Source organism: Salvelinus fontinalis, chromosome 14 (assembly GCF_029448725.1).
Source record: "Salvelinus fontinalis isolate EN_2023a chromosome 14, ASM2944872v1, whole genome shotgun sequence".
In the NCBI taxonomy this organism is placed as follows: domain Eukaryota; kingdom Metazoa; phylum Chordata; class Actinopteri; order Salmoniformes; family Salmonidae; genus Salvelinus; species Salvelinus fontinalis.
In genome coordinates, this window is record NC_074678.1 from 46,834,609 (window position 1) to 46,861,732 (window position 27,124).

The window sequence follows — 27,124 nt, forward strand, 5'->3', positions numbered from 1 at the left end:
GTACAGAATAAAAAATATTCCAAAACATGTATCCTGTTTGCAATAAGGCACTAAAGTAAAACTGTAAAAAAAATTGTAAGAAATTAACTTTGTTATAAATATAAACGTTACATTTGGGGCAAACACAACACATCACTGATTATAGTACCACTCATATTTTCAAGCATGGTGGTGGCTACATCATGTTATGGGTATGCTTGTCTTTGGCAAGGACTAGGGATGTTTTTAAAGATAAAATTAAACGGAATAGAGCTAAGCACAGGCAAAATCCTAGAGGAAAACCTGGTTCAGTCTGATTTCCAACAAACACTGGGAGATAAATTCACCTTTCACCAGGACAATAACCTAAAACACAAATCCAAAGATACTCTGGAGTCGCTTACCAAGACGACATTGAATGTTCCTGAGTGGCGGAACATACAGTTTTGACTTAAATCGGTTTGAAAATCTATGGCAAGACTTGAAAATGGCTGTCGAGCAATGATCAACAACCAATTTGACAGAGCTTGAAGAATTTTAAACATGATAATGTGCTAGTATTGTACAATCCAGGTATGTAAAGCTCTTAGAGATTTACCCAGAAAGACTCAGAGCTGTAATCACTACCAAAGGGGATTCTGACATGGGGTGTCAATACTTATGTAAATGACATGTTTCTTTATTTCATTTTGAATAAATAAAAAAAAATCCTAGAAACATGTTTGTCATTATGGGATAATGTGTTTAGATGGATGAGATTAAAAAAAATTGAATTCAGGCTTTGACGCGACAAATGTGGAGTAAGTAATGGGGGTATGAATAATTTCTGAAGGCAGTTTCCAGTACCAGTAATACAGCGGTAGCTCAGTGTGTGTGTGTGTGTGTGTGTGTGTGTGTGTGTGTGTGTGTGTGTGTGTGTGTGTGTGTGTGTGTGTGTGTGAGAAGCCCCACCGGGGGTATGTGTGTGTGTGTGTGAGAAGCCCCACCGGGTGTGTGTGTGAGAAGCCCCACCGGGGGTGTGTGTGTGTGTGTGTGTGTGTGAGAAGCCCCACCGTGTGTGTGTGTGTGTGTGTTAAGTCCAGGAGCAGGTCTGCAGGGCAGCAACAGAGAGAAAACACAGCGGCGCTGACCAAGCAGAAAAACTCAAGTCCTGTCAGGGCCTCTCTCTCTCTCTCCTTTTCCCTCGCATCTCCTCCCTCTGTAGCCGTTCGCTCATCCCATCATGCCATTACACTCTCCGTCAATAAAGCGATGGAAAGGAGAGGAGGAGGGATGGAGGAGAGGCTCGGGGGCTCTCTCTCGCTCTCTAGTTGCTGGGCGGATGTCCGGGTTTGAAGTTGATTGCTGCCTTTGTTGTCAAATGCTTCAATTTGAAAATCCGCTCGAACAAAGGAGAGTTTTTTTTTTCTTCTTCTCCTTTCTCCCTCTTCTCTTTTTTTCTAAAGACAGCCCTCACAGCTTTTGTGGAGGTTTAGATCCCCGGTGTCTGGCTGGACTGGGGGGGGGGGGGGGGGGGGGGAGGAAATGGCAGCCTCTTTGGTAGTGGACCACACTGGAGAGCGAGAGGGGAGGGAGAGAGGGAGGGATAAATAGAGGGGCTAGCAAACAGATGGGCCAATTGTACAGCAGCACCACCTTGTCGCGGCACTAGTGTACACTAGTTTGTGTGCTTGCCTTTGTCTCTCTCTCCCACACACACACCTACCGTCTGAGACGCATTCCTTTGCACTAAAGTGGCTAATAAGGAGATTGAGCTGATTGAGTTCGCTAATGCTAAACTTTCTTTCTTCACCGGCAAGGTACAACCAAGGTAGTCTGACAGATAGGTTGGGAGAGAAGGGAGAACGGCTCCATCAGAGAACGAGAGAAAAGAGAGACGAGAGAGAGAGAGGAAGGCTCCGTCAGAGAGAGGGAGAGCGAGCGAGCGAGGGAGGTAGGGAGAGAGAGAAAGAGAGAGAGAGGAAGGCTCCGTCAGAGAGAGGGAGAGCGAGCGAGCGAGGGAGGTAGGGAGAGAGAGAAAGAGAGAGAGAGGAAGGCTCCGTCAGAGAGAGGGAGAGCGAGCGAGCGAGGGAGGTAGGGAGAGAGAGAGAGAGAGAGAGAGAGAGAGAGAGAGAGAGGAAGGCTCCGTCAGAGAGAGGGAGAGCGAGCGAGGGAGGTAGGGAGAGAGAGAGAGAGAGAGAGATCAATGCAGGCCTGATAGCTACAGGTTTCATTTGGAATCCTCCAGGAGGCAAAAAGCACTTGATAAAGCCCTTAAGAGGTAGAGACTGCGGATTACCTTTATGATTGATTTCCATTCCAGTCAGACAGACTGTAGCGCTGGTCACTGTTCTCCTCTCTCCCTTTATCCTTCCTCCCTCTCTTTCTCATCCCTCTATCCCACTGATTCCAAAGGAAGGGCCCTTGCTGTATACCTTTATTTCGATATCCCTCTTTCTTTCCCACTCTATCACTCTCCTCCTACTTTCCTCTCATTCTATCCCCCTCTCTTCCCCTCTATCCCTTTCTCTCTTTCCATCCCTCCTTCCCTCACTTTATCCCTCTCTCTACCCCCTCCCTTCCTCCATCCCTACACCCCCCCTCTCCCCCTCCCTTCCTCCATCCATACACCCCCGTCCTCTCCCCCTCCCTTCCTACATCCCTACACCCCACCTCTCCCCCTCCCTTCCTCCATCCCTACACCCCCCTCTCCCCCTCCCTTCCTCCATCCCTACACCCCACCTCTCCCCCTCCCTTTCTCCATCCATACACCCCCGTCCTCTCCCCTCCCTTCCTCCATCCCTACACCCCCCCCTCTCCCCCTCCCTTCCTCCATTCCTACACCCTCCCTCTACCCCTCCCTTCCTCCATCCCTACACCCTCCCTCTCCCCTCCCTTCCTCCATCCATACACCCCCGTCCTCTCCCCTCCCTTCCTCCATCCCTACACCCCCCCTCTCCCCCTCCCTTCCTCCATCCCTACACCCCCCCTCTCCCCTTCCCTTCCTCCATCCCTACACCCCCGTCCTCTCCCCCCTCCTTCCTCCATCCTACACCCCCCCTCTCCCCCTCCCTTTCTCCCCCCCTACATCCCCCCTCTCCCCTCCCTCCATCCCTACACCCCCCCTCTCCCCCTCCCTTCCTCCCTCCCTACACCCCCCCTCTCCCCTCCCTCCATCCCTACACCCCCGTCCTCTCCCCCTCCCTTCCTCCATCCCTACACCCCCCCTCTCCCCCTCCCACCATCCCTACACCCCCCCTCTGTCCCTACTCTCCTGCTCTCCTTCCATCCCTCTCTTTCTTCCTCTCCAGACCAGAGCTATAGGCTGAGTTACTGCAGCCCGGTGCCCAGGTTAGCTCTCTCACAAATGACTTCTGAGGTCCCCACTATTAGCCATGCAAATGTACCCGCCGCTTTACTGCCCGCCTCGTAAATAAACCCGCCAAGCCACTTTGGATTAGGAAGGGAGGGAGGGTGAAGAGAGGATGGAATTTTGGAAATGACCGTGGCATTTTTTTGGGTGGGGGGGGGGGGGGGGGGGGGGGGGGGGGCTGTGGAATGACTACGCGGGACGTTGTTTTTTGTAGTTATTGGTAGAGATGTTTGCTGGATGCTGCGTTATGATGACACATGCACTATTGCACTTTCTCCTCCCTCTCTCCCCTCTCTCCCTCTCTCTCCCTCTCTCTCCCTCCCTTCCTCTTTCTCCCTCCCTTCCTCTCTCTCCCCCTACCATTCTCCATCTCTCCCTCTCTCCCCTCTCTCCCTCTCTCTCCCTCCCTTCCTCTTTCTCCCTCCCTTCCTCTCTCTCCCCCTACCATTCTCCATCTCTCCCTCTCTCCCCTCTCTCCCTCTCTCTCCCTCCCTTCCTCTTTCTCCCTCCCTTCCTCTCTCTCCCCCTACCATTCTCCATCTCTCCCTCTCTCCCCCCTCTCTCCCTCTCTCTCCCTCCCTCCCTCTCTCTCCCTCTCTCCCTTCCTCTCTCCCCCCTCCCATTCTCCATCTCTCCCTCTCTCCGCCTTTCTCCCTCTCTCTCCATCCCTCCCCCTCTCCATCTCGCCCTCCCTTTCTCTCTCTTGCCCCTGTACCAGTGTCCTCTTCCAATGTTAATTAGGAACACCATTACCGTGTCTGTCACAGCAGCAGCCTCCTCCTCCTTCTCTTCCTCTCCTCCTCTTCCTCTCCTCTGTTTGGTATGCAGCGGCAACCCTCGTCCTCCCTCATCCCCTCCGCCTCACGTTTGCGCTGTCCTCATCAAAAATAGTGGTCCCTGTCACCATGAATATAAAGAAGCACCAACGCCTGCCTTTATGGACTGGCTGACAAAAGGCGCTCGATAGCATGCCAGCTAGTCCCACGGTGACCTACACATACACACACACACATACACACACACACACACACACACACACACACACACACACACACACACACACACACACACACACACACACACACACACACACACACACACACACACACACACACACACACACGAGAGTGAGTGAGCAGGCAGCGGGAAGGGAAACCTTTTAAGTGTGACACTTTGATGCAACAAGGCGAACGAGGTACCGACCGCGTCTCAATAGTCAAAAGTGGCTTCCTTTCCTCTTGTCTCCTCTCATCAGCACATTCCCAATACTCCTCCATGTTGCTCAGGTCTATTCTGAGTGTTTGGGCTCAGTGAAGATGAAGGAGATGACAAGAAGACAGGGAGAGGAAACCACTATGGAGATGTGGTGTTAAAAAAAACACGTTTGAAATGTAACACAACTTATGGTCTCCATCCCTCTCCCTCTCTCCTCATCTCTCCTCTCCCTCTCTCCTCATCTCTCCTCTCTCTCTCTAGCCCCCATCGCAGCGGGGACGGGTCCTAACTTCTCGCTGGCGGACTTGGACAGCTCCTCCTACTACAGCATGAGCCCCGGGGCCATGAGGCGGCCCTTACCAAGCACCTCCTCCAGCAGGTAACCACACACACACACACACAGAATGAGAGGGACACACGCAAACAGGCACACACACTCACGCACACACACAAGCATGCACACGCAAGTGTGCACACACACACACAGGGCTTGCTCATTCTCCGAGTAAGACCCTTACCTCACAGTGTGTATTTGCTCATGCGCACGTTTGTGCATTCATACCAATGTGTGTGTTTAGGAGCGCATTTATGTGTGTTTCTCTCAAACGCACGCACACACCCGTTCTGACTCTGCCCGTTACTCAGGAGACAGCCCGCGCACCGTGTTAGTTCTGAAAGAGCAGCTACACACACAGAGGCTGGAGGCACTGCTCACTGAACTGGGCTCAACCTCCAACCTACCATCTCCTGTACCGTACTCACATAACGACTGCAAAATAGCAATCCTTTCTAATGTAAAGTGTTGCACTGTACGCTCCAGCATACACACACACACACACACACACTCTCTCCATGTGCATTGGTTAAACTTGTGCATGTTAAATGCACATGAGTTTGCATACGTGTATGCACGTGCGTGTGCGAGAGGATGTGTGCGCACGCGTGTGTGTGTCTCCGCACACCCGTGTGCATCAAGCCCACGTGAGCCAGCGGCCTCGCTCTCCGTCCAGCCTCCTCCCTACCGAAGCGAACACGGCTGAACAAGGAGGCAGTGTGTATGTGTGTGTGTGTGTGTGTGTGTGTGTGTGTGTGTGTGTGTGTGTGTGTGTGTGTGTGTGTGTGTGTGTGTGTGTGTGTGTGTGCCCCGCCCATAATTATGCAATTAGGAGGGAAACCTGCCAACAGACATCACACAAGAAATGTCAGAACCAACAGCAAGGGAAACAACTCACTGGTTTAGGGGTGCTTCCCAATTCACACCCTATTCCCTATATGGTGTACTTTTGATCAGAGCCCTATGGGATACCTATGGGCCCTGGTCAAAGGAAGTGCATCATATTAGGGAATAGGGAGCCTTTTGAGACGCCCCCTAACAGTGGTCTGGTAGCTCACCTGGCTAAAAGAGAGCAATATATACACACACACCAGCACCAAACCACTGTCCATGTGTGGAGGGATACTGTGTGAAGCAGAGAGCAGTGTGGGACAGGCTTTGATGGGAGGCCCCGGTGTGGCCGCAAGTAGGAGCCCAACACACACACACGTGCGCAGACACATGGATGCATGCTTACATACAGACAGAATACACAGACACACCCGTTAACCCAATTGCATAGGCTACATCCTAACTGTATACACATCAAACACAAACATATACAGACCCCCCCCCCCCCCCCCCCCCCCCCACACGCACACACACACACACACCTAACCTGGTAGACTCAGGCCAGCCGTGTGTGTCTGTCCCAGGCTCTTGATCCTTGGCCAGAGTTGCCACTGTTAAAGAGGATTACATTCATCTGGCCTGCCTCTCTCTCCGGGGGATGTCTGCATTCATCAGATGATACCCCTATGTACAAACACACACACACACACACACACACACACACACACACACACACACACACACACACACACACACACACACACACACACACACACACACACACACACACACACACACACACTCACCATATTCTGGCCGATGCAGAGCATGGAAGTTGATCCACATGCATGGGCACCAGACACAAAGGGATGAGCCTTTAAACGTACTCACACACACACACCGTGTTTCTATAAAGACACCCGTGACAATATACTTCTTGTCAACACATTTAGATCATGACTGAATGTATGATTTACGAGTGAAGATTTTAAACAGGCGTGTTGTTATTGAACTCCTGTTGAGACCCATAAGAAATGGCCTCTGAATAACACTGAAACATGGCTAGCAGCCGTTCACCCTTGTCCCTGTGTGTGTGTGTGTGTGTGTGTGTGTGTGTGTGTGTGTGTGTGTGTGTGTGTGTGTGTGTGTGTGTGTGTGTGTGTGTGTGTTCCTACCAGCTCGGCCAAGAGGATCAAGTGTATGGAGGATGAGGTGGACAGTCCAGGAGAGGAGTCCTACTACCCGGGTCAGGGTCGCTCCCCGGGCAGCGGCAGCCAGGCCAGCAGCTGGCACGAAGTGGAACCAGGTACGTACTGCTGTAAGCTGCCAACCGACCTGCCCTTAATGCCAACACCCCTGTAACACACCTTTACCCTGATACCCTCCCTACTCTTACTACTACGGCTGTACATAGCTCTTCTTCTCTGCTTTCAAGCCAGAGACATGTAGTATGTTTTGGGAGGAAGTGGTGTGTGTGTGTGTGTGTGTGTGTGTGTGTGTGTGTGTGTGTGTGTGTGTGTGTGTGTGTGTGTGTGTCAAGAGTGACAATGCAGGATTGTGCGTTTGTGAAGGGTGAGAATGTCGATTGTGTCTAAACAGTGAGGGGGAGAATCGTGTCCTGTCTCTTCCTTGTCTGTCTGAGTCTGTCTCGACCTCACGTGTTGGTAACAAAGATTTCCATTCTTACATAAAACGAAGGCTCACATAATAATTTTTCAGAACCACTTTTGGACATTATATACTGTTTTACAAAGGCGATCTGTCTTGATGCGCAATTTGCCATTTTGCAGCTTTCCTCTCGAAAGTTCAGTGTCCTACTCTATGTGCAAGCTCATCATTTCAGGATGCTTCTACTTTATGGGTCACTTAATAGCGCCGTAGAACCATGGGCTTTTCCCCCTTCATTTTATGGTTCACATTCATGGTATTAACGATGACATGAATACTATTACTAACATGTTGTGATCCATGAAGAGAGTGGTGCGGGGTGTGTTTGTGGTTTGGGAATTTTAGGGTGGAGTTGCCCAGAGGCCCCTCTTTAGAGTGAGAGGACTGGCGGGGGTGTATGTTAGTTTTTCTATGGTGTGTGTGTGTCTGTGTGTGTCTGTGTTCGTTTTTCTATGGTGTGTGTTTCTGTTTCGTGTTCCAAGAGGATAGAAATTCGACACGGCGTCAACGAGTGCATGTCATAGGTATGAGTTAAACAGGCTGTGTGAGTATGTTTGTGTACAGTGTGTGTGTGTGTATGTATGCGTTTGTGTGTGTTAGTGTGTTCTTTTGTATTTGTGTGTGTGTGTGTGTGCTTTTGTGAATGGGTGTGTGTGATTTGTATGTGTAACGTGACCCCCGGCCCGCATTCCATCATGGGAACAGGACTGACATGCATACTTAATTGATGAGGTAATGCTCCATATTCTCTCCTAACGCTTCACTATATTCACCCTGCCTCTTTTTTTGTTTGTTTTTTTGTCCCCCTGTTTCTTTCCCCCCTTTCCTTTTGTCTCTCAAAAGCTGGATATAAACTGCGTGGCTCGCTAGCTAGTTCGTTCATCTCAAGACAAGGTAAAGATGCATTACTGTTTCCAATTTCACCTCCCGTCCTCTGTTGCCCCCCCCGACCCCTAACCCTCACCCCCCCCCCTCCAAATCAGGAGGTTCTGTAGTTGGTTGTGGTATCGAGCTTTGTGGTTGGTGTTTTGTATTGTCCAGGTTTCCCCCCCACCTACCCTCCCCCCTACACCTCTCCCTCACTGTGTGTGATTGTGACGAAAAATAATGGGACTGAAACAGATCCTTGCGGCACACCTTAGGCCTTATACCTGCACTGTGTCTATACTGTAGCATGGGGCTCATGTCCATTGGAATCCTGACCGTGCACCATGATATGTACATTCAAGCAACTTCACCCATTTTATATCTTAAGTGTCTGTCAACAACTTCAGAACATATTGTCTATGTATTCAGAGCGAATTGTGAAGTAGCTACACCCCCCCCCCCCCCACAAACCGGGGTGCGGTCTGTGTGTCTGTGTGTGTTTGCATATATTTTCCGTGAACATGTGTCTTGGTGCCTGTGTCCTTGTTTATCTACACCCCGAGTTGGAACATTACAAGCCGACACATGAGTGTCCGCGTTACGCATGTCTGCCTGTTCGCATTCTCCCGATTGCTCGGGGTTCCGATTTTCGTCGTCATCCAAACTTCCAGCTTCACCCCCCCCCATGTGTCATTTTCCATTTTGCCTTTGTCATCCTGTTGAGCATTGCGATGTTGTTGACGGTGGATTTGCCTCTTGTTGATGTCCAGTTGGTTTGTTTTTTTGTTTTGGTTTGTTTGTGGTTACCGAGACGTGTGTGTGTGTGTGTGTGTGTGTGTGTGTGTGTGTGTGTGTTTGTGCGCGTGTGTGTGGTGAAACACTCGATGACATTGGAACAAGTGTGACACGTCAACAGCTGCTGAAGTCTTGTCTGGTGTGTGTGGCCCTTTCACCACGGTGGGGACAGTGTTATAATTAGCCGCCACTCGTGAACGGCGTGCCATCCATTTCCCAGGTATCCCACGTCAGGTCTCAGGAACACGTCACTCACATGGCCGTCTCGCCGGGGCTTCAATAGCTAAGTGTCAGAGGGAGGGAGGGAGGGAGGGAGTGTGTGTGTGTGTGTGTGTGTGTGTGTGTGTGTGTGTGTGTGTGTGTGTGTGTGTGTGTGTGTGTGTGTGTGTGTGTGTGTGTGTGTGTGTGTGTGTGTGTGTGTGTGTGTGTGTGTGTGTGTGTGTGTGTGTGTATTTGTCTGCTTGGGAGTGTGTGAAGGGGGTTAAGCAATGCGCTGAGCTGTATGTCTCAACTGACTGTTCAAGGAAGAAGTTGTTTCATCAGTGAAACATGTCCAGAAGAAGACTTACTCAATCCACATATTTGATAGGTTAAAGTTCGGAAGCGTAATCTTCTTTCATTGTATTTGAACATTACCTACACCCGCTTCCTGATATGTCTCCACCTATCAGAGAAGACGTTGTAGCAACGTGGAGCAGACATGACTCTGCACGTTGTTGTCCCTGGCATTGATAAGGCCGTCTGTATTCATGGCTGAACCTGCCCTGCTTGTCTGCTCGGGTAAAGGACCTTTCTCCGATATAGCCTGTCTGGCTGCTGTGCATGCCCACTTGCACACCCCTGAGTTGGGGCAAAGCAGGGATAGCTTGGGCCTGATTGATGCTTACTGGAGAAGAGGCCTCGGTAGAAGGGGAGACGGATGGACAGCAGAGAAAGACGAGGAGGGGGCGGATGCTCGATACAGAATCGCCTGCCCGCCAGCCAGCAGCCTTGTCAATTTGTCAGAGGAAGGTGAGAGCAAAGGAGAGAGGGGGGATGGAGAGAGACGGAGGGAGAGAAGCGGCCCTCTATGTGTAATAACGCCTCGGAATGAGGAAAGTGCTGAGTACAGCCCAGCTCTGATTCCACCTGACAGAATCTTTTTAAGTGTTCATTACTCACTCTCAGACTTCAGGCCCTTCACACACACACACAAGCAAGTAAACACACAAGCAAGTACACACAGTTGCATTCCCACACACACACACACACACACACACACACACACACACACACACACACACACACACACACACACACACACACACACACACACACACACACACACACACAGACACACACACACACACACACACACACACACACGCAATCTCTCAGTCCAGATGTTTTGCCTCCCAGTCTCAGCCCCTATACCCACTTTCTCCTCTTCATTCTCTCTCTCTCCCTCTCTACCTCGCTTTCCCTCTTCTCTATCTCACTTTACGCATACCTCCATGAATCTCTATCTCTTCTTGAATCACGTGCACCCAGAGCTCCCTGAGCACACTACCCCATTCCCTAGCACATGAAGAAGACTCTAGTCTACAATAGCTGCCTGCACACTGAACAGGGACTGATAGACTCTTACTGTTACAGCCGAAAACCTTTGAATATGATCCTGGCCAATAGCCCACAAATCAACCTGTTGACTCCAGCCCAAGTCTGAGCCTCCTGCCCCTTCCAGACCCTCCAGCCTCCCCTATTGCTTGGTCTATGCTACCCTATTGGAGAGGGACCAGCCCAGCGGGCCTCTGAAGCTAGCTGGCTAGCCGCCGCCGCTGCTAACACCACTTCAAAGGGCCAGGTATAGTAATGAATGGGCAGAATTTTTCTCCGAAAGTTCTCCACCTCAAAGAGCACGGCCAATGTTTGGTCTGACCCTCCCCCCCCATCCCTCCCCTGTCTTTCATCTCTCTGCTCCACACAGCCCGTGGGATCATGGTATATATGGTTCTGACAGCCCATGCGTGGTGCAATTGGTCACAAACCTCCTCAGGATTCTAAAAGGGCAACTCGTCTTTGGTGGTCACCCGAACGTCAGATATTATTTTCCCATGCTTGAGTGCCGCTCTCTCTCTCTAGAAGTTGCAGTTACTGTTGTTAGTGTTGTTTATGAGGCTGGGGCTTCAAATATATATATGCACATCCTGTGGCTTTAGAGAAGGTGTTTGAGATCAAAGTAGACATTCAGCAATATGTCTAATAAGACATACGTTTCAATTGATTTGATAGGTGAATGCTGTGTGCTTGTCATCCATTGTGGAGCTTTTTATTGAGTGAATGTGTATGTTGAATGTGGGTTTGTAGACCTGTGTTTGTTTGTCTGTGTACCCTTTTGTTTCGTGATTGCTGGGATACTTTGTATGGTGTCAGTATGACCTGATCTGTTTGTGTTGAAAGCAGCCAACCCTCTCCTCTTGATGTTCTCTAAACTGTGACTGTGTGTCCATCCTCCAACCTGCCCCCACCCCAGAGAAGTTTCCCCTAACTGGTCCAAGAGCAGATATTATTTACCCCTCAAATGGCTAAGGTTACGATTGGGGGCTGTGCAATCTGATCCTATATATATATATACAGTATATATGGTTAGGGTCAACTTCTACCTTAAGTCCTTCCCTTTCCAACTCAGTTTGATCAAACAGCCTTCCTCAAAAACCCTTCTTTACCCAACGGAGGGCAATTACTAGTCAGTCCTTCCATCTCTTTCTTTATCTCCCTCTCTCACTGCCTGAAAGAGGAAAGGAGTCTGCCAGGGCTGGAGAAACCAAGACTTCTGTGTCATTTAGGGCTAGATTGGCACACACTTTTTACACTCAGACCTCAGTCCATTGACACAGACTCATCTAGAGACTTCAAATCCCACCTCCAATGCTTCCAAGACGAGCTAGAAAAAGGCCAAATCCAGCTCTGCTTGGTGCATGATCTTTTCGGAATGTCGGAAGGAATGTTTAATTCTTCTATAACAAAAATGAGAGGCATTACAATTATTAGGAAATCTTTATTCTTTGACTAATATTTTAAAAGCCATTTAGTGTTTATCAGGGGCATTAGTTTTACCTTGTATGGTGTACAGAGTTTGCATAATTTAGACCATTTCATTGGTGCATCTGGCAAGGTAAAACGAAAGCATCCAGTGTGGTTGGGGTGTGGTCAGATAGAGCTTTGATTGGCTGTGGTGCACAACCAATTACAGTAGAGACTGAATATGTACCATACAAATGACGTTATCATGCATGGTCTCTCTACTGACTATTCTATTTGGCTTAAACTCTTGTGGTAAATGCTATCTGAACCCATTGCTCACATTAACCCAGCAAAGCCCCAGTACACACTGGATTAGGACTGTGTGCCCATGCTGTGTGCTTTGCCACTAGGACCTTACCTGTCTACTATACCATCTATTCTTCCTTCCCCTATTTTTACCATTCCCACTCACCTCTTCCCACATCTCTCTCTTAACCCTAAACCCCCATCTGCCCACGAATAAGGCATGTCTATTCGTTCTATATATATTTTTGCCCATTTTATGGTATGGAAATTATATAATTCATTTATTAACAACTAACCTCAACTCGATACATTTTTTTTTAAATCTACATTTTCTAATTAGTGCTGTCTCCTGGAATTTCATCAACTTTCCTCTAAAAACTCTAACTGAATAGGCAAAGAGTTCCTTACAAAATGGCAATCAATGCACACGTATGTGCCTCTGAGCTATGCTTCTCAAAAGTAATACAGTAACTTAGCTTCTGTATCGTCATCAAATCCCTAACATTGTCAGACGGATTAACATTGAGGACCCTGCAAACAACAAAGGTGAGGACTTTGGGCAATATCTTAAAAAAAAAAAATTTGCGACGCAAGGCACAAAACAAAAATATCTGTATTCCCCTTTAAAGACTGGCCTCCACTCGTACAGTAGCCTATGCTGCGCTTTGTTGGGCCCTGACCACTCCCCTTTCCTCCCCCCAACCCCCTAGTCTGCCCCCACGCTTCGCCAACCCCCCTTGCACCCCCCTCCCCCCTCACCTGTGAACCCAGCCTGTGAGTCTCCGTGCCCTTTCCTTATTAAATTTCACTTATCAATCATTCTTGCCAGGGATGCCATCGCCCACCACATTAAAGAAGTCAGAGAAGTGTGGTTTCAGCAGCCCTGTCGTGCCTTCGCAGACCACCTCCTCCCCCCGAACGGCATTCACACACCATCATCGGCCTGTCATTACAGGACCTAGAGGTGAGGTCCCCCCCCCCCACCCCAACAGTGTCATCCCTGGCTCCCCCTAGTTCACCACCTATAGCTGCCTCTGTCAGATAAGAGCTGTAGAGATAGAGACGAAGCAGAGTGCTCCTTGCTGCTGGTGGTGCTGTGTGTGTGGCTCTGCTCATACGTAGTGTTGCTACTGTAAGCGTGTTGTACAGCCGTGTTCCCCATCACCAGTCCTGGAGTACCCCCAACTGAACATATTTTTGTTGTGGCCCCAGACAAGCCCACCTGATTCTACTTGTCAACTAATCATCAAACCCTTGACTAGTTGAATCAGTTGTTTTTGTCTGGTGCTTCAACAAAAATGTGTGCTGTTGGGGATACTTGAGGACCGGAGTTGGGAAACACTGTTGTTCAGTTTCTGCTTTATGGGTTTGAGTGCGAGATCCCACCCCCCTTTCACACTTGGTGATTAGTTCCGTGTGTGTGCGTGTGTTTGTGCGTGTGTTTTTGCGCGTGTGTGCGTGCATGTATGGCCGGCTGTGGGTTTAGCCGGGAATGGTCATGTCAGAACACGAGCTCATATTTTTACTGTGAGTGTAATCCACAGATTACCTCACCAAGGCAAGCTGCTTTCCCTTTGGCCGGTTTGGTTTATATATGGTTTATATATTATGACTTCATACCATATAGCCATAAATGTAGACCACAGGTTTATACAATATGAATGTTTCAGGAGACCAGTAACTAACATTGAAATTAGTAATCATCATAAATCATTGGCTGTAAGTGCTACTTTTTGAACTAATATCGATAGTAAGCCAAGTATTAGGATGGGTCCTAAATGGCATAGGGCCGTAGGGCTCTGGTCAAAGTAGTGTCCTTTAAAGGGAATAGGGTTCCGTTTGGGGGACAGCGTTACAGTATAGTGTGGTTGTCCAGGAGCTTTGTTTCCCGTCCTGGCCAACAGCAGTATTTGCTTTAGCGAGGCAATGCTTTTTGTTTGAGGGGGAAAATATGGGTCATCCAAACATTGGTTTGCACTTGTTGCTTTGTCCAGGCTAGTGTTGTTACAGCTTGAGAAATGAGTTGACGAACGTGTCGTCCTATAGCGTTCATATGGCTTTTTTTAAATTCACCATTTTATTTCTTCTTATTTTTCAACAGGTCTCCCCTTTTGTTAGTACTCGCTGCTAAGGTAGATGCAGATAACTGTGCGTCAGTTAATATGGAACATGTTAGTTAGACCATCCATCAACGGGGAAGTGTGCGCGTTGAATTCTCTGTGTTGTCAAGCAGCTAGCCAGCTTGTCGTCACTGTCTGTCTGAGAGAAGGTAGTCGTCACAAGGACACACACCACTGTTTCGGTGATGTCTTCCATCTGCGGGGGGGGGGGGTCTGCAAAAAAGTGCACTTTTGAATGATTACTACAGGCTTGATGTCCATAATATTTTTGACCTAAAAAAAAACGTTAAAACCCACTGGGGCTTAAAGGTTGAGGCTTGGGGGGGATTAAGTCGTGTCAGTAAGTAGTATAACTGTCACATTTAGGATGTTGTGTTCTACGCTCACATAAAAGGCCAAAATGGTGGGGTTCATTCATCTTCATAAGTCGAACCGGTTGTCATGTCTGTTTGGTTGACTTTAACCGCCCTGTTGTACCAATCTCATCTGTAATTGATTTATCATAGTTGGAGCACCTTCTTCACGCCCCACGTTCCTTTTGAAACGTTAGCCGAACCCGTTGAGCCGCGAGACGTAGGTGTAGCCACAGGGCGACGCAATTTGGCAAACAAAGACTCGCGAGCCGCACGGTTTGTTGGCTTGACTTCTCGTCTTCAAAAGGGCTATTAAAACATTCTTATTTCGTTGTCTCCCTCTGCACTCTCTTCAGCAGCCTCCTCCCACGGGTTCACACACACACACACACACACACACACACACACACACACACACACACACACACACACACACACACACACACACACACACACACACACACACACACACACACACACACACACAGCCACCTGTTAATATCTCTCCACGTGAAAACCACCCGCCTCAGTCATAATAAGTGAGGGATTTTTGTTGTATCATATTTTTTTCTTCATTAATCCACCTGTGGGTTATAGACACTGAGTGTACAAAACATTATGAACACCTGCTCTTTCCATGATATAGACTGACCAGATGAATCCAGGTTAAAGTTATGATCCCTGATTGATGTCACCTATTTAATCCACTTCAATCAGTGTAGGTGAAGGGGAGGAGACTTGTTAAAGAAGGATTTTTAAGCCTCGAGACAATTGAGACATATGCATGTGTGCCATTCATGCATATATGTGTGCCATTCAGATGGTGAATGGGCAAGACAAAATATTGAAGTGCCTTTGAACGGTATGGTAGTAGGTGCCAGGTGCACCGGTTTGTGACAAGAACTGCACCGCTGTTGTTGGTTTTTTTACGCTCAACAGTTTCCTGTTTGTATCAAGAACGGTCCACCACCCAAAGAACATCCAGACAACTTGACACAACTGTGGGAAACATTGGAGTCAAAATGGGCCAGCATCCCTGTGGAACGCTTTCGACACCTTGTAGAGTCCATGCCCCGACGAATTGAGGCTGTTCTGGAACTCAATATTAAGAAGGTGTTCTTAGAGTTTGGTATACTCAGTGTATTACCACTAGAACATTACTAGTATTTTATATATTCCTGCTACCAGTCACTGTTTACAGGTGTTCTTAATGTTTGTGCGCTCAGTGTATAATATATTTTTCAAGTAAACGTTGGCAGTGGGGGTAAAATAGAACAAAGTGGTAGGTGGGGGAAGAAAAAGCCAGCGAACCAATTCGATTTGCAAAGTGGAACTAATCCGTAGCACTTTTCTATTGGCCATGCAGCCCCTCATGTCGGCCCAGACCACAATGGGCCCACTGCTCCCTCCCTCCATCTCTACTTCTTTCCCTCCCTCCCTCCATCTCTACTTCTTTCCCTCCCTCCCTCCATCTCTACTTCTTTCCTTCCCTCCCTCCATCTCCCGCCAGCTGTCTGAAGCCTTAGCCAGCTTCCCGTCCTGTTCCGTCCCCTCCCACGTCATGATAATTTACATATTTGACCGGGGGGGGGGGAACCCCCTGAACCCCCTCCAGATTAGCTACAGGCCCACCCACTGGGCACGTGTGGGGAGGACCTGCTGTCCATCCAGCCCCACTTTCATCTCTCCTCCATAATGACGCGCTAAAGTCACAGCTAACAGGCCTCGCTTAGAGCCCCAGTGAAAAGCCCTCAGAGACCCTGCTGGGGATTCTGTCCCCAACCTCCCCTACCTCCTCCCCCCTCCAAGCTACAGCTAGTCCCCTTGGAGTTGAATGGATGAGGCATGGGGGCACGGGGCTACAAAGCCCATAGTTAGCGTACTAGCAGACTAGCAGCATATCAGCTGCTTCGATATATTTGATATCCTCCCCGTTGTCCCAACATTGTGGCATTAGTACATTCACGAGGCGAAGCCCAAATAAACCTCAGAGAGGGAGAGAAGAGGGAGCTTATTCAGGGAGTTATGAACTGTGGTGTGTCTGCTGTCAGGAATACATCCTTCTCTGTAGCAGTGGCAGGTTACTCCACCCACCCCTCTAACAGGCCTAAATACTGTTACCCCAATTTCTCCTTTACCACCTGTGGAGTCTTTTCAAATCAGCAGTGTTCTAACAGTTCATAACAGGCTGAATTCTCATGGTATTTGGACCTCTGACAGCTCACTTATCATACCCAAATAATTGGTCAATAAATGGAACCTATACTGAACAAAAATATAAACGCAACATACAACGATTTCAATAATTTTATTGACTTAACGTTCATATCAGGAAATAAGTAAATTAAAATAAATAAATTAGGCCCTAATCTATGAATTTTACGTGACTGGGCAGGGGCGCAGCCATGAGTGGGCCTGGCTACCAAATGGGTGGGCCTATGCCCTCCCAGGCCCACCCATGGCTGTGCCCCTGCCCAGTCATGTGAAATTCATAGATTAGGGCCTCATTAATGTACCCACTTGGGAGCCAGGTCTAGCCAATCAGAATGAGTTTTTTCCCATCAAAAGGGCTTTATTACTGACAGAAATACTCCTCCTTTCCATCAGCTGTCTGGTTGGCTGGTCTCAGCCGATCCCACAGGTGAGGAAGCCGGATGTGGAGGTCCGGCGTAGTTACACGTGGTCTGCAGTTGTGAGGCCGGATGGACGTACTGCCAAATTCTCTAAAACGACGGAGGCGGCTTATGGTAGAGAAATTAACATTAAATTCTCTGGCAACAGCTCTGGTGGACATTCCTGCAGTCAGCATGCCTATTGCACGCTCCGTCAAAACTTGAGACATCTGTGGCATTGTGTTTTGTGACAAAACTGCCCATGTTAGAGTGGCCTTTCATTGTCCCCAGCACAAGGTGCACCTGTGTAATGATATTGCTGTTTAAATCAGCTTCTTGATATGCCACACCTGTCAGGTGGATGGATTATCTTGGCAAAGGAGGAATGCTCACTAACAGGGATGTAGAGACGCGTGCACAAAATTAGAGAGAAATAAGCTTTTTGTGCGTGTGGAACATTTCTGGGATCTTTTATTTCAGCTCATGAAACATTTTTGTTCAGTATGGATAATTCAGATATGAAGTGATTGATGGGAATGACAAGAAGTATTGACAGGGCTCCCCTAACCTGTTTTAAAGCAGACTGACGAGGTAATGGTGAGTACAGCGCTGATGAGGTAATGGTGAGTACAGCATTCAGTCGGGTGTTAACCAGGCTAGCTGTCCCCCAGGATCGGTAGTGTGACCGCTAGATGTCAAGAGGGGACTAAATACAGTAAAGATGGGTTTAAGGGGTAGAGGAGCAGCCCCCCTCCGCATGCTAAAAGCCTTTTTGGGCTCATTAGTTGACAAGCTGAAACATGGGCGCGAAACTTAGTTTACTCACAATTTCTCCCCTGAAAAATATTAATCAGAACATAAATGAGGAACACAACATGTGAGCAAGGCTATTCAAGTAATTGGAAATCGTTCTCGAACACTTAAGTTTGGTCTCCCCAAAAATAAATAATGATTCCTAATTGACGCTGGCCATTTGTGTAATGGACATTGGACCGGTCCAAGCCAGTCGGCACAGTGGGACAGGAGCTGGTCAGTGGCCAGAGAGGCAGCGGTCAATCACTCAGACTCTACGGCCATATACTGGACGGGGTAAGCGATGATACGTGGCGGTGATCCAGAAACTAAGGATGCATCCAAAATTGCACCCTATTCCCTACATAGTGCACTACTTTTGACCAGATCCCATTTAGGGCATTATGGACAAAGCCTAAGTGACACCTGTCAATGGTAGTCTACTTAGACAATCTGCCTCGCTAGCTAACGTTGTGACGAGTGGGAGGTATAAAAACACCAATGATTGATTATGATTCTAATGGGGGAGATAGTACCTCCTTGAGTTGTGTGTGCGTGTGCACGTGTCAAGTTTGCCTGTGCCTGTGCGTGTAAGACTGCAAGTGTGACGGGGTGTTTTATTTGCACACTTGTCAGGCGCTAATTAGAGAGTGACTCGTCAACATTTTACTAGCCCGACTCGCCAGTGTGCAAAGCTGTGTGCAAAGCTGTCATCAAGGCAACCGGTGGCTATTTTGAAGAATCTCAAATATAAAATACAGTTGAAGTCAGAAGTTTACATACACTTAGGTTGGAGTCATTAAAACTCGTTTTTCAACCACTCCATACATTTCTTGTTATCAAACTATAGTTTTGGCAAGTCGGTTAGGACATCTACTTTGTGCATGACACAAGTTATTTTTCCAACAATTGTTTACAGACAGATTTTTTCACTTATAATTCACTGTATCACAATTCCAGTGGGTCAGATGTTTACATACACTAAGTTGACTGTGCCTTTAAACAGCTTGGAAAATTCCAGAAAATTATGTCATGGCTTTAGAAGCTTCTGATAGGCTAATTGGCATAATTTGAGTCAATTGGAGGTATACCTGTGGATGTATTTCAAGGCCTACCTTCAAACTCAGTGCCTCATTGCTTGACATCATGGGAAAATCTAAAGAAATCAGCCAAGACCTCCACAAGAAATCAGCCAAAACAATTGTAGACCTCCACAAGTCTGGTTCATCCTTGGGAGCAATTTACAAACGCCTGAAGGTACCATGTTCATCTGTAGGAACAATAGTATGCAAGTATAAACACCATGGGACCATGCAGCCGTCATACCGCTCAGGAAGGAGATGCGCTCTGTCTCCTAGAGATGAACGTACTTTGGTGCGAATAGTGCAAATCAATACCAGAACAACAGCAAAGGACCTTGTGAAGATGCTGGAGGAAACAGGCACAAAGGTATCTATATCCACAGTAAAACGAGTCCTATATCGACAAGGCCGCTCAGCAAGGAAGAAGCCACTGCTCCAAAACTGCCATAAAAATGCCAGACTACGGTTTGCAACTGCACATGGGGGCAAGGATTGTACTTTTTCGAGAAATGTCCTCTGGTCTGATGAAACAAAAATAGAACTGTTTGGCCATAATGACCATCGTTATGTTTGGAGGAAAAAGGGGGACGCTTGCAAGCCGAAGAACACCATCCCAACCGTGAAACACGGGGGTGGCAGCATCATGTTGTGGGGGTGCTTTGCTGCAAGAGGGACTGGTGCACTTCACAAAATAGATGGCATCATGAGGCAGGAGAATTATGTGGATATATTGAAGCAACATTTCAAGACATCAGTCAGGAAGTTAAAGCTTGGTCGCAAATGGGTCTTCCAAATGGACGATGATCCCAAGCATACTTCCAACGTTGTGGCAAAATGGCTTAAGGACAACAAAGTCAAGGTATTGGAGTGTCCATCACAAAGCCCTGACCTCAATCCCATAGAAAATGTGTGGGCAGAACTGAAAAAGCGTGTGCGAGCAAGGAGGCCTACAAACCTGACTCTGTCAGAAGGAATGGGCCACAATTCACCCAACTTATTGTGGGAAGTTTGTGGAAGGCTACCAGAAACGTTTTACCCAAGATAAACAATTTAAAGGCAATGCTACAAAATACTAATTGAGTGTATGTAAACTTGTAAACTGGGAATGTGATGAAAGAAATAAAAGCTGAAATAAAAAAGTCTCTTCTATTATTCTGACATTTCACATTCTTAAATAAAGTGGTGATCCTAACTGACCTAAGACAGGGAATTTAAATGTCAGGAATTGAAAAACTGAGTTTAAATGTATTTGGCTAAGGTCTATGTAAACTTCCGACTTCAACTGTATATTTGGATTTGTTGAACACTTTTTTGGTTATTACATGATTCCATATGTGTTATTTCATAGTTTTGATGTCTTCACTATTATTCTACAATGTAGAAAATAGTCAAATAAAGAAAGACCCTGGAATGATTAAGGTGTTCTAAAACTTTTGACTCATACTGTATATAAATAGAACATATAAAAAGCATGAATGGATAGCATACGATCATAGATACAATTTGGCTACATAGGCCTACAAACATTTACAATGAAAGGCAAAATCACAATAATCACCAGAATGGATTCAGATCAAAGTCTACGTTGAGACCGAATGGAGCAAAGGTCTTTAAACAAATCAAAATATGTTTTATATTTGAGATTCTTCAAAGAAGCCACCCTTTGCCTCGATGACGCACACTCTTTGCATTCTCTCTACCAGCTTCATGAGGTAGTCACCTGGAATGCATTTCAAGATCCAGGCAACCTCTCGTTTTAACAATAAATTGTCAATGTTACCCCCTCTCCTAGGGAGGTTGACATGTTTGATGGCGATATATAACGTAGGGACGAAATAGAGGGATTCGCTTCCAAATTAGTGGGCCGCAACTGGGTACGTCGAGTCCTTGTACCGAATGGTGCTACGATGCTCCGAGATTCTTACTTTTAGTTTGCGCTTCGTTTTACCCACATCGTTTTTTACCACAAGGGAAAATGAGAAGATAAATAACTGCCTTAGTGGAGCACGTGTTAAAACCTTTGATTGGGATCATTTTCCTTGTTTGAGGGTGTTTGAAGGATCTCCATTTGTAAGTGCCATTTCCTTGAACGCAGCCAACATTAAAATTGGCAATACTTAAGTTTTGTCAATTAGGCTGTGGCGATAAAAGGATCTCTTTGCGCTGCTGGGTTACTGTACCCAGTACTGCCCTGTCTGTGAGGAGGCTCAGCAATGACCTATTGCCATGAGCCAGAGAACAGGTCTCAGACCAGTGAGCTGGAAAGAGGAGGAGGGAGGAGAGTCGGGGTAGAGAGAGGGTGGGAACGGGACAGGGGAGAGGTGTCTGAAAGAGAGCGGTGCCTGAGGGCATGGAGTGAGAGAGCAAGAGGATGACAGGGACAGAGAGTGTGTCTGTGAGAGAGGGAGAGAGAGAGGGAGGAGGAGGAGTGACTGAGTCAGCCTGTGAATGGGTGTGTCTGTATCTGTGAGGTCAGTGTGGTTCTCTCTCCTGCCTGCAGCTTCTGCAGCATTGCCTCAGCACACAGCACAGCAAGGCTAATTCAATTGTAGAGTCTGGACACTCCACTCTTCCGCCTGTGTGCGTGCCCATGCACATGCTCATTATGTCTGTGTGTGTGTGTGTGCTCGCGCAGCCAGGGAGTGCACAGCGAGGGTCTCTCCCTCGCGTAGCCTGTCTCTCCACCCCACACCCCCGCCAACCCCACCCCTCACTTCAAAAGTCCAACATTCCAGCCCCCCAGACAAAAGGCAGGAATATGAAAAGACGGGGCACGCCAAAAAGAGAAAAGGAGGGGTCTGCTTCTGTGTCTCTCAGCCTCTCAGGCTGGAAAGTGATCGAGGAAGGGCATGGAGTCTGCTTCCCAAATGGCACCCTATCCACAATGTAGTGCACTATATTTGCCCAGGGTCCAGTTTCCAGTCAGACTCTATTGAAGCTATAAGTAGGGAATAGGGTGCTGTTTGGGATGCACCCAGAGAGAGCCGTGGTCCATTCTATTATTACTGTAAACACAATGGCCACATAGCGGCATGGCGGAGGGGGAGCGTCCCCCCAGTTTCCAGTCAGCCTCTATTGACAGAGCCATAAATCACGGCAAAGTTAAGTGAATTAATGCAGCAGGGAGCTGTGGCTTTAACAATGTTTATGTAGTATCAGCTTACCATCTCTCTCTCTCTCTCTCCGATAGCTGTACGATCCCTGCTTCTCCCCCTGCCCTCTCTCTCCTTCTCTTTCTTTCTCTCTGTCTCGCACTAAGTTTACCATCTCTCTTTCTTAGTTAACCATCTCTCTTTATCCTACTCTGTCTCTGTAATAGCTGTACGTTTTCTCTCTTTCTCTCTCTCTCTGTTTACCATCTTTCTCTCCCTCCCTCTCTCTCTCTCTCTCTCTCCCTCTCTCTCTCTCTCTCTCTGTCTCTGTTGCTGATATTGGAAATGGGCAGAGTGGCGGAGAGAGAGAGAGAGTCTTATTAAGAGAACCAGCAGTAATACATCACAGGCTTAAAGACCCCCTCTCTCTCCCCCGTCGTTGCACGTCCCAGCCAGGCATTATACTAATAACCAATAACTGAATATTACCTCTATTAAGAGCAGCCTAATTAGATTGTGCTGGTTACAATTAAATACTTAATAAGCCTCGATCCATTACAGCACTGTCAGTTTATACCACGGGATCCGGGTAGAGGACAGGTGCAGTGCTGTGCTGCAGACCTGTGCCAGTCGATTCATTGAGCCCGCGTGCACACTTGCATTGAATCTCACACACACATGCAGATCAACACACACACAAACCAACATGCGGTCACACTCACACAGACACACGCAGGATTCACACACACACACACACACAAACACACATGCTTGCGTTCACTCTCACACCGACTCTCACTCACATGCAGACATCACACACACGTGTTCACACACACTCATGCTCACACACACACAGATTTGGAACTTAGAGGATGGAAATATGTAATTGTATCATCGGTGACTACATCCAAAACATACATGGACTAAGACTTGGCACCAACACCTCCAGACTAATTGCTCTCGACACTTCTGTTGTGACAGTGCAAAGTCAAATGCCATCAGCGGACATCACAAATGTCACTAATGCCTAAATTGCCTAATTACAATGACTGTATACCAATTTGCGACAAATATCATGTTGAGAAGTGTCAAGTAAACGGTTACCATATTTTCCCCTTGTGCGAGTGAAGGAATGCGGCCCAAAGTATGCCTTTGGTTGAATCATGGAGGGCCCGCCTCCCTTTTGATAGACAGTGAGGGGCATTGTGGTCCGTAGACGTCTTGTCATCTGAACCGTGGGCCGCGTGCCCTCTGTCACCACCACGTCAAAAAGGCCTGTCTCACACACACACACACACACACACGCACAGCCCAGCTTGTGTTTGTGTCTTGGCGTTTGTTTGTTTGGGAATTAGTGGGTGTGATTATGTGGGTGTGTCTGGGTGTGCGTGTGTTGATGTGCGGTACATGTATGGTATTAAGTGACATACTAAATGGTGTGTGACAAACGATTGTGCATGGAGCCCCACCGTGATAGATGATGTCACCTTCTCTCCTCCATCCTCCCATCTCTCTAGCCTACTCCCTAACCAGACTCTCTCTCTCTCTCTCTCTCTCTCTCTCTCTCTCTCTCTCTCTCTCTCTCTCTCTCTCTCTCTCTCTCTCTCTCTCTCTCTCTCTCTCTCTCTCTCTCTCTCTCTCTCTCGCTCTCTCTCTCGCTCTCTCGCTCTCTTATTGACTGACATGACAAACTTGCTGTCTCCCCCCCACCTCTCCCGTCCACAGCGAGTCCCCACGCCACGCCGTCGAGCCTCCACTTCCCCACGTCGCCCATCATCCAGCAGCCCGGCTCCTACTTCTCCCACCCGGCCATCCGTTACCACCCCCAGGAGAGCCTCAAGGAGTTTGTCCAACTTGTCTGCCCCGACTCTGGTCAGCAGGGAGGACAGGTGGGCTTCCTTAACGTAAGAACAAGGAGTCTTCTACAGTACATACGTATCACAAACACCTGGGCTGTGTACCAAATGGCATTTTATTCACTATTTCAGGTGTAGGCAACCCTGGTCCAGGAGGACCGCAGGCACTTTGTTGAATTTAGGCAAATCACTGAACTGATCAATTAGCTCAGTTAGTCAGGTGTGGTGTCTAGTTGGAACAATATCCTGCAGTACCTGCGTCACTCCAGGAACAGGGTTGCCTACCTCTGCCCTAGATAGTGCACTACTTTTGACCAGGGCCCATAGGGGTTAGGGTGGCATTTGGGATGTGTGACTTGTTCGATGCCTCTTGCTTCTTTTTTTGGATTCTTCTGTTTAAATTCTTCTGTCGTTTTCTTTCTCCCTCTATAGTGCTCTACATTCATGCTGGTCCATTCACACACACACACACACACACACACACACATATATATATATATATACACTAATGGGGGATTTTTTTCTCTGTTAGAAGTATGCAGAAATACCATGGGGAAAATACTGTACAAGTGGTCGAAGAGAGAGCACTGCAGTGGAGGTGTGTGTGTGCGTGCGTATGCCTGTATGTGTGTATATGTACTTGCGTGGGAATGCGTTTGTGTGGGAGTGTGTGTGTGTGTCTGTATCTGGGGGGGTTTGACTCGATGTCTGCAGTTAGATAGTTGATATATTTCTGTCTAGACACTGAATCAATACCCAAGCCAGTTTCCCCATGCACACTTTTCATTCGCCCATTTAATCTGAATCCATCTCTCCGTGTACTGCTGCCCACAATACACACACTCTCTCACACACACACACACACACACACACACACACACACACACACACACTCTCTCTCACACACACACACACAGAGAACAGCACTGTGTGTGTAAAGACTTAGTGAGCCGTGACGACAATCTCAGTACATGACTAACTTCTAGCTTTGAATAGCAGTAAAGGATAAGGGTACACACATATCCAATGCCATCAATGAACCGTCTTACCTGGCTCTTTTCATAGTAATTAAATCACCAAAAACAGAGCTACAGAATCGTTCTCGATCAAATCTGAACATGACGCGGGATTCTATATCAAACGACTTAGCGTATCTGATACAAGTGGCGAGTTGATTTACAGCTGTCTCTATTGCACACGCGCATAGACCCACACACACACACCGGTGTGACTTCCTTCCAGGCATAAATCTGGAGTGCACGGTAGCTGACCTTACTGCCTGCTGTCTCCAGACTGGCCCCAACACTACAACGAGAGACTGTGGGATAGGAGGAGGTGGAGAGAGCGAGAGAAAGAGGGATGGATAGATTAGGAGGGAGAGAGAGGAAAGAGAGGGGGAAGAGAGACATGGAGAAGGGGGGGAGGGATAGAGAGGCTGTGAGGAGAAGGAGGGAGAGTGGAGGAGTTAGCCCTGATGCTTCAGAGAGCGCGAGAGGGATGGAGAGAGAGAGGGAGAGAGAGAGAGAGAGGGAGGGAGAGGGAGTTAGCCCCAGCACACTGTTTTGGTAATAGATTATCAACGGCAAAGTGCGCACAGCAGCAGAATTCTTTATGACCAGGAGCAGGGAAAATTGCTGAGCAGTGTCTCGCAAAGAAGCGCTTTAATGTGCGCGTGTCCTCCGTCGAACGTGCACACACAAAGGGCCTGTTTAGAGGACAAGCAGGACCGATACTCTGATAGTGATACTGTGACAGGTTACATCACTGACCTGTTGGGAGGTTTGCGCGTGCGTGTTTGGTGTGTGTGTGTGTGTGTGTGTGTGTGTGTGTGTGTGTGTGTGTGTGTGTGTGTGTGTGTGTGTGTGTGTGTGTGTGTGTGTGTGAGTACGTTTGTGGTGGGTTCAGGTTTTGAAGGTGCAATGTTGCTTGGTTTTTACTTTGTATTCTCTGTCTCGCTTTCTCTACCCCCCCCTCTCTCTCTCTCTCTCTCTCTGTGTGTGTATATATATATATATATATATATATACATATATATATCTCTATATCTCTCTCTCTCTCTTTCAGCCCAACGGAAGCAGTCAGGGGAAGGTCCACAACCCATTCCTGCCCACCCCCATGCTGCCCCCTCCACCCCCGCCCCCCATGGCGCGGCCCGTACCCCTGCCTGTGCCAGACTCCAAACCACCCTCCACCTCCACCGAGGGAGGGGGAAACTCCCCCACCTCGCCAAGTGAGTGGATACTGGACACAAACACACCTACACACACATACCAACACACACAAACATACACACACACACCCACACACACAAACACACACACACACAGACAGACAGACGTATCACCTGGCTACTTGTGTTAGCCTCCTCCTTTTGGAAATAGCAAGCACTCACCTTCTCTATCTCAATAGATGACCGAGGCATGACTTTCTCTACCTTTCTGACCCGTTGCAGCCTACTCCACACCGAGCACGTCCCCAGCCCAGCGCTTCGTCAGTGTGGGCCCCCGAGACCCCAGCTTTGTAAATATCCCTCAGCAGCCCCAGGTGAGCCACACACCCTACAGTGTTGTACGGCTGCTGTCTGCTACACACACACACTACATACTGTAGCTTCTGTTCCCAAGGGAGCTGTGTGATAAGCTAACACTTGGTGACTAGTGTGTGTGTGTGTGTGTGTGTGTGTGTGTGTGTGTGTGTGTGTGTGTGTGTGTGTGTGTGTGTGTGTGTGTGTGTGTGTGTGTGTGTGTGTGTGTGTGTGTGTGTGTGTGTGTGTGTGTGTACTAGTAGTAGTGTCTAGGCTGGACGGGGACTTATTCCAGAGGTGATTTATGGTGATTGTAATTGGTGTGGCCCCGACTGAGACCCCC

General features: G+C 48.0%; 1 protein-coding gene across 10 annotated transcripts in view; it reads left to right on the plus strand.

The window, feature by feature from the left end:
* The window catches only part of LOC129811011 (nuclear factor 1 A-type), a 179,981-nt gene that overhangs the window by 136,228 nt on the left and 16,629 nt on the right, over positions 1-27,124 (plus strand). For 3 of the 10 annotated variants that reach the window (XM_055862088.1, XM_055862092.1, XM_055862091.1), the window contains exons 5-12: positions 4,808-4,925; positions 6,890-7,017; positions 8,223-8,273; positions 13,180-13,314; positions 24,127-24,305; positions 24,790-24,855; positions 26,322-26,487; positions 26,710-26,801. In XM_055862088.1, coding sequence (XP_055718063.1) covers positions 4,808-4,925; positions 6,890-7,017; positions 8,223-8,273; positions 13,180-13,314; positions 24,127-24,305; positions 24,790-24,855; positions 26,322-26,487; positions 26,710-26,801 — 935 coding nt within the window. Of the gene's footprint in view, positions 1-4,807; positions 4,926-6,889; positions 7,030-8,222; positions 8,274-13,179; positions 13,315-24,126; positions 24,306-24,789; positions 24,856-26,321; positions 26,488-26,709; positions 26,802-27,124 lie in introns of all 10 variants that reach the window. The other 7 variants (XM_055862096.1, XM_055862098.1, XM_055862089.1 and 4 more) reach the window with 6 other exon arrangements.